An 11,577-nucleotide genomic window follows, 5' to 3' on the forward strand; every position below is an offset into this window, starting at 1 on the left:
AATTCTCAGCCCTTTGCAATGAAAGCTGCCACACACCCCAGTCGTGCACCTAGAAAGGTTTGGAATGTCAGTCTCCAGGGCTGTCAAAGCAACACTGCAGAATTTATACAGAACATTAAAAACAAAGGCAGCCTTTTCACAAGAGTTTTATTTTTATTGCAATGTGTAATTCTCCTTCCAAATCTCTATATTCGGAGTGAAATGGTAAAGATTGCGTGTTGCAGTGCACTTAAATCAGTGAGATTTATGTCAGCACGTAGAGAGAGGAGAATGATGATGGTGCAGGGAAAAGGGGTAGTAAAGAGAATCAGAAAGTGTGTCGGATCAGGCACTGATTGCACTGGAAAATCCATAGAGGCTAAACAAAATAAATAGTGAAAAGATGAAGAGGACAGATCTGTGTAGTAAAATGGAAACATTTGTTAGGATTTTATTATTTCCTTTCATACCCAAGTTTGTCATCCAAAATCTAAATGAGCAATGAAGAAGCATCTATTTCAGTGCCCTGCAAAGGGAATTGGTCTACAAGTCCAATAAAGTAAAGCTTTTTCACATTATTCACTCAGAATTACACCAAGTATTGCATTCCCCAAAGAGCCATTTTTTGCTGTGGAAGTTATGGAGGTGGTGAAGTGGCAGAAATGCCAGGCAAACCCAGAGTTATTAATCAGATATGCATTTGTTCCTATGGCTTCTTTTTTATTGCTGCTGTTCTTTCTGCTAAAGGTTTCCTGTATTGCTTGCCAGACTCCCGGAGTCTGTGAAGAGTGACCATTATGTACAGAAAATCTTAAAGAAACTGGAAAAATACGGCAAGACTCCTGACCTGAAAATTCAACCAGACACCTTTCTTAAGGTTCTGGAAGATCTACAGGTGTGGGAGCTGTGTTCTCCAGAAATTGCTGCAGCTGTAGAGGTGAGAAGAGTCTAGTTCTTGATTCTCTGTGTGATGAGGTTGGGATAGCAGGCACCTATGGGTGACATTTTTGCAGTGGAAAATTACCGAATGAAATCATTTAGGATCTCACTAAAAGGAATATGCTACTGTGCACCTTTTACAAGGCACTTCGACCTCCTCAGAAGAAAGATGTTATGGCAAGTGTTGGATTATTAATCAGTATCACTTTATTATTATGTCATTACTGCCACAGTGAAAGTGACATCTGTTGTGAGTTATTAGGACACTTGAAGTGAAACATTAACTTGTTGTGCCCTGAAAAGGCCTGATATTCCCAGTAGTTCCATCTGTGAGCTAGTCAAGTAATGATTATATCTCTGATTCAGGAACTCTGCAGATATCTTTGTTTTGCTTCAGCAACATTAAAAAAACCCTGCTTCTCAGTAGCATATGCTGGTCTCAACTCATGTAGTTCTAGAAGCAGCAGGCAGAAAGAAAGTACACAAGCAAGGGGAGAGAATACATTTAGAACGTATAATACTACGTAGTCTAGCCAGGTCGCTAATTTACAGAAAATGACAATGGTGCCACCTTGTGTTTTTTGTTCTCATCGCAGTTAGTTCCCCTAATACTCAAGAGCAACAGAAATCTTGAGTCAGCAGGTTACTTTGCACCTTAGGTAAATCGACCGTTATCGTGCCTTACAAAGGCAAAAGTTTTGCACCCAACGTGTAAAGGTCAGATGACTTGAATTTCGTTAGATCTTGTGTCCTGATCTGCTGAGTCACTAACCAGAGAGGCAGCCGTGTCTTAATGTTTGATATATGTCAGTGTTGCTTGCTGGTTTTAGACCTATTTCTTTACTGTTTCTGTTTTGTTCCCTTTGCATTCTAATCACTCATATTAGCACAGTAGTAACAGAGAAAAACATACAAGCCTAGCTGAGTTGCCTATCTATTTATCTACACATCTTTCAAAAATAGCCACAGAGGAAGGAGGACCTTGGTGCTCCTTCCTATTGGAATAGATAAAGATGGTAGAGTTTTCCTTTTAATTCATTTTAGAGCACATCCAGCTGTTCTGAAAGTTGCCTTAAAAAAAGTTTTGGTGATATAAAGCAGTATACTAACTGCTTGCAGAAGCTGTTAGATTTGTTCTTTTGTCACAATGGTCAAATTTTCCCATGTTATCTCTCTTAAATGTAAATCAGAAGCTCAGAAAAGAACCTTTTTCTGTTTCAGTTTGTACGTGAAAGTATTGTGCAGATGCCAGAAGAGGATTTTAGCGAGTGGCTTCAGACAAAAGTAGCCTCCCTGAGTGCAGAGTCCTCCACCATTTAATCAAAAGGTCAGATGAGATGATTTTCCAGCTACCGCTGTCTTCAAACAGAAGATTACTGCCTGTTGAGATCTGCCTCAAGGAAGACTGAGGAAGGCGAGTTAGCTTCAGGAAGTCCCACTGACCACTCTTGCACAACTGAGATTTGTCCCTCTGTAGTGCTCCACTGGCTCTAGTCAGCCATAGAAAATAAATGCTAAATAGTGGTGCTCCTTCCTGTCTGATATCTTGGGCACAGCATCAGATTTCAGTCTCATCTGACCGTAGAGGGTGAAGACTGAGTTTCTAATCACAGGTCAGGTCATTCCTTCAGAGATTCCTCTGACAATATCTACAGTATAACAAGCATCTATTCAGTACAGATATACCGATTTTCATATCTAAATAGCATTCTCTCTGCTCTTTACTTTTTAAAAAACATCCAAAGGACAGAATAGTTGTAAGCTTTAAGGCAATTCTTTTATTGCATGAATTCTTTTTTGTAATTCAGGTGCTTTGGTTTTGCATTGAGTTTATTCTGTAGTTATTCCATGATTAATTCTTGCCTTACTAAAATAAAAAAAATAAACATCCTAAGATTAATTTTCCAGGTTTTCACCTAAAGATATGTTTTCCCCTGATTACCTTAGCATATGTTTGTCATTGTTCTGCTGGGTAAGACAGTAGAATGACAACCCTGAACTCACAGACAGTGATAAATGCGTGACCTTTGCAAACCTGTCTGGGCTGAACCTTGTACTTCATGGTGGATCACAATTGCTGGGTGATGGAACCAGTGACCTGGTGACCTTCTAAGCTGATGATCTTAATGAGCTGCTCACCTGCCTGTCAAAGCTTCCAGAGGACCCCTTGGGGAGAAACGCTGTTGATCCTTGAACTGCAATAAGGGGGAACAGGGCCAGCTTAGGGTCCAGGTGAGTACAATGACCACTGAAGTGTAATATGTTATTAAATAGCCTTATTTTGTCCCCTTCAAGAGATAAATGTTTTTCAAATAAGAGCCAAGAAGGCAGATTTCTTCAGCTTACAGCCATCAGACAAAAGTAAGCTCTTCCAGTTTTGTTGTATTCTCTCTTTTCTCATTCTGTAGGTGGTGGTGATAAGCTAACATTTGTACAGGTAGTGAAACCATCTTTCCCCTGTTAGTGCTTTTCTTTCCTTATGTCTCAAAATCCGGTAGCAAACTTCCCTCCAAAACTCTGTAGGGCTGATCTAGTGCCCAGTGAAATTGGTGGCAGTGCTTCTGCCAGATGAGTCTCATTATGACCTTCGTCTTGGTCCTTCCTCACTATATGGAACTGGACATACAGGATTGTGAATTTTCCTTATGTACAAGAAATGGTGCTTGTCCTCAGCTGGAGTGCGTGAGCTGTGCTGCTGAAATCAAAACTTTATACTGCCTGAGCATGTGACTTAATGTGTCTGCCTGAATGTAAGATGAGATAATTGTGCCAAATGTAATTAGCTAATGTCTGAGCAGCTCTTTGAGCTCCCAAAGCAGGATGCCAATGCTGAATGTTAGGAGTCTCTAATGTTTTTGTGGGATTATGAAATATCTTCTGCATGTTTTCGTTTGACAGTGTCTCTTTTCTCTCCTGTTGCCACCAGGTAACAAAAGGGACTCCTTTTCTAAAAACCAGAATAGATTATCTTTTCTCCTTCTCCAGCATCAGCCTTTCTGCTGCTGTGAAGTGGGGAAGAGCTCCTCTGGAAGTCAACTACTGGCTGAAAGAAATCAATGTCTAACCTCCTCCTGAAAAGATTGTCAACAGTTGATGGCAAAAAGCTACAAGGGCGTACTGGGGCCTGAAACACCCTCAAATTGCCCTGTTTCTTAGACTCCTCTTACTCATCTGTCCTTGGCCAATGTCAAAGATGCGATGTTGATGCATTTTGGTCTGCCTAATGCTTGTGTTTTATGACAAAATAGGAGGGGGAGAAAAAAGTTGAGACTGTTGGGTAATGGTCCAACCTACCCCTGTAAGCATGTTTGAAGTTGTATTTATCTATTTTCCAGAGTAACTGGAAGCAGAAAGGCTACTGATTCCGGAGCCCTTTTAACAGTCAGAAATGAGGAACGCTCTTTTGCAAGCTGGAGGATGCCACTACAGCTAATTATGGCTGCCTCCCTCTTTGCGGTAGGTGGCCAGTTCCATACTAACGTGCAGTCATAAGGAATAAAAGGCAGATCCTAGATTATTCTGCAGTCAAGAGGGGAAATAAAGGGTGTATTCCACTGGAAAGGAAAGAGTTTGCTCTTTCTCAAAGCAGAGCAACCTCAAAGTTAAGCCTTTCCCATCAGAATACACCTTCCAAAGGAGCTGGCATGCTATAGCTACACAAATCTCCTGCAGGCTTTATGCTAATTACTGCATCAGCCCCACACAATTACATTCTTTTCAATGGCGTCCTGATTAACAGTGCTAGTTTTGAAGATTCTGATTTTCCATTGTTGAACTAGACTTTTGCAGTGCACTTCACAGGGGCAAGATTAGACCCTGAAGTAGGGACAGGCTGAAAAGAAAGCTTTTTCTCTTTGTTGACATTTCCTTTTTTTTTTCCCTGGCAAACAGTTATATCTTTCCTGTGTGATTTATATAGCTCTTTATTAGGGTGGCTATATTTTAGTACATTATGTTGTAAGTTACACCTAACTGTATGGGATGTATTTAGTCATTGTGCTATAAATTGTAGTGGATTTTTAAAAGAACCCATTGTGGTTGACAACTGGGACATCTAATTTATTTCTAGTGCCAGATAACTATCACAGTCATCAAAACATTGTCTTGCACAGACAGTTTATTAGAATATTTCTCAGACTATTCTAACAAATACTTGCCTTTAAGAGGCTGTTTTCTACCTATGGTACTTCAAACCGTGTTTACAAAGTAGGGCAGGTTGCAGCTGAGGGAAATACGTATGGTCTGTAATGAAAACTTCACTAAAAAAAGTGTGGAGGGAAGATTACAATGTCCGACTGTTCCCATTTGTTGTAGGTAAAGAGGAGGAACTGTGACCCATATAATCTAAGTGGCTGAGATAAAAATGACAAAAAAAAGCAAGGTTTTGCTCTTGGAAAAAAATAGACTTGATTACTGCAGGCTTGTAAAAAGAATCCAGGACATAAGCAAGGACTGAATAATGTTCAAGTTTTTTAAAAGCCATTTCCAAATTCCACAAGAGAATTACCAGATTTTCTCATTAAACGAAACAATCATTTCGTATGGAAGCTGTGTGGAGATGACCACTGGGCAATCGGACACCTCCGTCAGAGGCAAGGAATGTTAGCTAGCTAGTCTTTCTCTACAGTTACAGCCCCCTCTAAAGCTAAAGAACCCCCACAGAAATCCAGATTCCAGAGGTACCTACACCCACACAAGCTAGTGTGGAGGTACTCAGGAGTCTGGTCATTTCTGCAGAAGCAGTTCTCTCACTGGTAGCTCTAGAGGGGCCAAGAGAAATCATCTGGCTAAAGGTACATGGCTAAAGCTCTGTTTTCTGAGTAGCCCTCCAAGGAGCATTTTTTCTGTGGTAGTATTGCATCTGGATTTTTGACAGGCATGAAGCATAGCACGGCAATTCTGTCCCAAAATAGAATATTTGCATGTTTTTCAGTCTGATATGCTGGTGTCAACCCAATCAGTAGTTTTATCTGTATTGCAACTTGAAATCATAGGACAAAAGTGAACACTGAGTTTATATATTTGAACAGGTTTTTTTGAAATGTGGTGAACATTATGTATAAATTAGGAAAAAGAATTATCACTTGTTATGTCAACATCCGGGTTATTTTCTAGTGGGATTCCTATCCCAGAAACAGTGTCTCAGTCACTTTTTTCCTATTTAATGATCTTCTGATGTAGTAGTTAAATGAATTCTGGGCCGTGTTCGTTAGTGTGCTCTAGGCTGCTGCAGTTACATTGAACTAAAGCTGCAGTGGCATTGATTTGTCAGATACAGATTTGATGACTGTTCTAATTACTGTATTTAGGACTCCTTAATGAAAGAAGAGTACATGTGTATATGCGTGAGAGAAGGAGAGATGGTTCTTACCGCATGTTACACAATGCAAAAGTGATAAGTATATTAATTATTTATAGGACAATTAATATCCAGCCTTTCCTGCAAGTTCAGATCTGTCCAGATCCAAAGTTTCCCTAACGGGTGCATTTTAGCCTTTTGGTTCAAGCCCTGCCCTACCTATAATTAACGTTCTGTGGCTGCACTAGGTCAGTTACAATACACGTGGCCGTGCATGTTTTGCTCGGTTATGTTGTGTGAAGCTGGAGGTGATTAATATTTCCAGAAGGCTGAATGTACAGCACTGCATTGCACATGGATTTTAAAGGAAATTTGACTTGGCTGAGTTGTGATAATCTTTTTTTAGATGGTTAAAGAGAGGTAAGATAAATTCTGCCACTTCAGTGCTACAAAGAGACTGGTACAACAGACTGTCTTGTCAGTCACAAGGAGAAAATCTTCCAAGAATATGAACTCATTTGCAGGGAAATGGAACGCTGAGATAAAACAAGGGCTCCTCACAGCACAACACAGGTCACCTACAGCACTGAGCAGATGCCCATTGCTGTCTGAGCTGGTGTAACTGATCCTTTAGTGTTGATATGTGACCGATTTAGACAGGTCAGAAGCCAGGAGATAGAATGGAAAAAGATAGATCATGAAATCTGCATAAAGACACCTTCACGTGTGTTTAAGCACTAGCAGGTTTGCACAGTAAACTTATTTGTTTCAGAAGATTATCAGTGAATTAAATTCAGATTGTGAAAGAAACTTTCCTTTTTATCTGAACGTTTCCCTGTTCATATCTATTGACATTAATAATCATATCAAAGTTACCAGCTCATCACACACCTTTGATGTTTGCAAAGCCACAACCCACAGTTATAGTCCGCAGTGAAAAGTAAGAGTGTACAGCGGCAGTGGTAAAATTGCAAAGCTGTGTTTAAACTGAGAAAGGTATTTCTCTCACAATCCTTATTACAGCATCAATGCATGCTAATCCTACTGGTAGAGCAATGCATCAGCCCCACAGACGCTGCTGACTTGGTAATGCTTACAGAAATACTATAGCAAAAAGAGTCCTAATCCATCATTTTTAAGGAAAAGAACATGCATCCTTGCAGACATTACATCTTCTGTGTTTAATATGCCACATATTAAACTGTTTGCTTCAAAAGCAAGAAAAATGAGACATGCCCTTGTTATGCCCTAGCTGGTATATACTAGAAGAAATAATGACAGTGATATGAACAGACTTAGAGAAAGGTCCAAATTAATTCTTGAAGTGCAATGTAATGCAAATATATTCAAGTTGGCAAAAAAAAAAGCCAGCATTTGATTCCTGAATGTTCTCATTTACTTATGGCAGAGAGTTAAAGGGCAGATAGACTTCTTGATTCAACATTTGTGCCAGGCACAGATATTAACTCTTATCTGTTTCTCATGGAAAAGAAATAATTATCAGACAAGTTGTCTCTGTCTTCTTTGTAAGTCCACCCACTGCTGTGCCTTCCATGAGAAATCACCATCAAAATTATTCTTGTAACTCCTTGACTACCGTATTCAGTGAAATAATATATCAGTACCCCATCTTAAGACAGGTGAAACTGTGTGAATATTTAGTGCATATGAGAAGTAGTAAACTGTACGTGTATACATAGCCTGAATTCCTATGAGCTTGCTTGTTCCATTTGTAACACAGGCATGGTTTTTACTATCCTGAGATATTGTGATGAAATATATGAATTTTAAATTACCGTGCAATGGATATAGTATGATAATTTTAGACATTTAATTATTTAATTTCCAGTCTTTAGTTTTTCTCTTCTCTTGACGTTACAAACTAGCCAGATTTACTCCTCTCTCGGGAAGGATAAAGTATGTCTAAATGCTGGAAGATGTTTGGAAGTATTTTTTCTCCAGATAAGTAGAATTCAGCTTGGAGTCTTACATGGCAATTGGCTGTTACCATGACCTCCTCCCTGAGAATGATGTTTAAGTCTGGGTGGAGAAAGGTTCCTGCAAGTATCTTGTTTGCTTATTCAGAAAGGCTTGAATCCATGATCTAGCCAGAAAACAATGCTGCTTTGGAAAAGTATGAAAGTGTTGCTCGCAGGTCTCCTTTATGACTTCTGTAGTCCTCTTTTTCTGCTTAATAACCCAGAGGGTTGGAAACAGAGGCAATGATTAAGCAGCTGTGTGATCATATGAAAAAGTAACAGTTTGGTTTAGAAAGACGCTGCGTTACTGTCAGGTTGCTATACCTCTGTTGGGCACACTGCACTCTTAAAAATTTTCAGTTACTCTCTATTTTTTCTGAGACTAGCTGGGAAAGAGCAATGTGCTTCTTTTTTTTTTGCTATAGCAGAAAAGAGCGCATGATCTGAAACTAGGTTTGTTGAACATCACCAGCTCTGCTGTGTATGGATTGACTGTGCTAGTAAAAACACAGTCGCACATAAGGCCAGTTTGGTGACATGTTGCTGCATTGTTTCAGCAAGAACTGTGATTTGGAGATGCCTCACTCACCTTACAGCAAGCTAGGGAACCCTTGCCCATCTGACCAGTCTCTCAGGCCACCACAAGGTCCCACCAGCTCCTTCTGGTGTGACTTTACACTTGGGAAGAGTTTTTAGTGCTCAGGATCTGCAGAGACTCTGCTCTCTTAGTGCTGTGGAGAACCAATGAGGAATCTCCTCATATCATGTTGTCTGGACATACATGTTAGTCCCAAACAACCTCTGAGCAGTAAACTATCATTTTTGATCTTTGTTTTGACCTGTGTGTGCAGACACTGGAACTTCTTTCCAGAACTACAAACATGCCTTTGATGAAAGTCTTACCAGTCAGCAATACAGCAAAGTGTAGTGGAGTGACTATATCCTGCCTTACAACAAACCCTGCTGTCAAGCTGCAGCTTCCTCTGAAATCAAGGGAAAGAAGACCTTTTCAAAAAGTCATCTGGAAACTGTCATGTCTCTAGCCCATCTGCTTTCCCCATCGTAATAAGCAATTTATCCACCATCTCTCTGTACCCATATCACTAGGAAAATCTATGCTCTGTGCAGAGTGAAAAGTTTATTTTTCAAGACTCGGTTTGAAGTGCAAGGCTGTAAGCAAGAATATTGGGTACTCTGACTCATTCTCCTGGAGGACTATTTTTATGATTGTTCTCGATGGAACTGCATCTTAGAAGCAGTTAATGTTCTTAAATAATTTTCACAGCTTTCAGCTGAGCCATCTCAGCACAGTAGTTCTTCCCTCTAAGGTAAGAACCTTTCCCAAGTTCTCGGGAATATAGCTACCCTCTCTCACCACAGCCTGTGAAAGCAAACTATTGGCTGAATACCTCCTTCTTTTTCTTTTCCTCACTTAAGTGGCTACAAGTCAGTGCCGTTTAAAATTTAATCAATCGTATCCTAACAGGATATACTTCTTGGATTTTAACCCATCTTCTACATAAAACAAACCACTAAATTCAGCTACAATAACTGCCTCATGACAGAAGTTTTGTCTCAAGAACCTCTTAATGAGCTTTCATTATCACAAATTGCCCCTGAATATCTTTTGAAGCTCTACACATCTCGCCACTTCCTGTCTCCTGCTTTCTTTACAATCCATTAGCATCCCTTAGCAGCCTCATTTGAACAATTAAACTTTACCGTTTCTAGAAATGCACAAGTCACCCCAGGTTCTACTATAGGTCTGTGTCTTTGAGAGACCTGGGGTGGGATTCGCATGGTCCAACGCAATGGAGCCCAGATTCCTCCTGCAGTTCACGGTCCTCAGGTAACGATGTAGTGCAGGTTGGTGGCCAGATGTGGCTGATAACTGCACCAGTCTCTGAATCATCCTCTTGGAGGTCCCCCATAATGGTGTCTAAACTAAATGTCTGACATTAGGCAGTAAGAATCTACATCCTTTTCTTATATCCTCAAAGTTTCAAGTCTTCCTAGCTCATCTTTGCACACAGCTTTGCCCTCTATAGACTTGATATGCCTTTTGGTGTGCTTGTTTTGTTCAACATGAATGACTTCAACAGTGAGCTGGATGTTCTCATTCACATGCGTGATAATAGGTTCTCATCTATTTGTGAGTGTTTCAACTCCAAACAGGCAAAGTCAGACTGATTATATTTCCCTGGAAAATGGTCTTTTGGATTAAAAGCTTGAGTGGCCCTTGGAAGATGCTGTTCCCTTGCAGAGGTTAAGTCCATGGCCTCCATCTCTGCTGAAATCAAAGTAATTATGCGGTGTGATGTGATGCAAGCTATGTTTTCTGAGCTTGTCTGGTGCCTGTGTTTAAAGTCTCCTGAGAACAAACATATCAGAGATTCTGAAGCTACAAAGATCTTGTGCCTGAACGCTAATGAGTACCTTGGCAAGCAGATGTAACTTTGGTGTTTCTTACTCTTTCCTAAAGATATGGAATCTTTTCGACATTTTGTAGATCAGCAGATCCTTCTTCCGTTTTGTATTCTAGGCATACAGCTGAGAGATGACTAATGTAAAAATACTAAAGTATTTTACTAAAATGCTAGAGTATTTTTACTAAAGTAAAAATATTGCACCTATGTTTCCAATGTCTTTAGTGTGTTCACTGCATTTTATCTCGTAGAATGACATCCAGAAATGGGAAACTGTGGCTCCATTCATCTCAACTGCAAAATTCCCAGTGACAAAAGTAGCTCATTCATAAAGCTCTTACTGTCTTTTGTAACTTTAACGAAATGCTCTCAGGGTGAGCCAGACAGAGCAAAATCTCTACTCCAACCTTGACCTGATCAGAAGTCTTCCCATTTTGCTGAAGCTCCCTAAAGGTATATAAAGTTCTTTTCTCTTATGTCACATGGTAGAAACGGAGCCTGTACCTTTCTGGGTGCAGGCTGTCATATTTTTCCTCAAAAATTTCAAAACTATGCTGGAAACAGGTCTTTATTTGCTTGGTTTATGGTTTGGTTTTTTCCCTACCCTGCATCACCCCAAGTGGATTTCACCTTACAGATGTTCAGTAAGGACTGAATCGCTTGCTAAAACTTGGCCTGAGCCACCAGAATGCTTTAAGTTGGTCATTTTCTGCCAATCTTCGATGTTTTTACTAAGTTTAGGAAGGCACTGGGGTTAGCAGATGACAAACTCGGCCCAGATCAAAGTTAGTGCCTTTGCCGACTTGAAGCACTTGCTGGCGGCTGAGCTCACCGCTGCTGGCCGTGGGAGGCTAAGAACGCAGCGGGCGTTCTCCTCCGGGGTAACGCAATCTCCGTTTAAACTGCCAACAGCTAAAAACTTTGGGAGAAGACTTTTTCGGAGCAGCCGAGGGCC

The 11,577-nt window shown here is 40.3% G+C and overlaps 1 protein-coding gene across 1 annotated transcript in view; it reads left to right on the top strand.

Moving 5' to 3' along the window:
- The window catches only part of CCDC60 (coiled-coil domain containing 60), a gene marked incomplete at its 5' end in the record, with an annotated part of 31,951 nt that extends 29,713 nt beyond the window's left edge, over positions 1–2,238 (top strand). The window contains 2 exons of the mRNA XM_009866351.1: positions 727–916; positions 2,140–2,238. Of these exons, the coding sequence (XP_009864653.1) occupies positions 727–916; positions 2,140–2,238 (289 nt within the window). The remainder of the gene's footprint in view (positions 1–726; positions 917–2,139) is intronic.
- Between the last annotated feature and the right edge of the window lie 9,339 nt (positions 2,239–11,577).

The sequence above is a fragment of the Apaloderma vittatum genome, unplaced genomic scaffold, assembly GCF_000703405.1.
Source record: "Apaloderma vittatum isolate BGI_N311 unplaced genomic scaffold, ASM70340v1 scaffold24603, whole genome shotgun sequence".
Lineage (NCBI taxonomy): Eukaryota > Metazoa > Chordata > Aves > Trogoniformes > Trogonidae > Apaloderma > Apaloderma vittatum.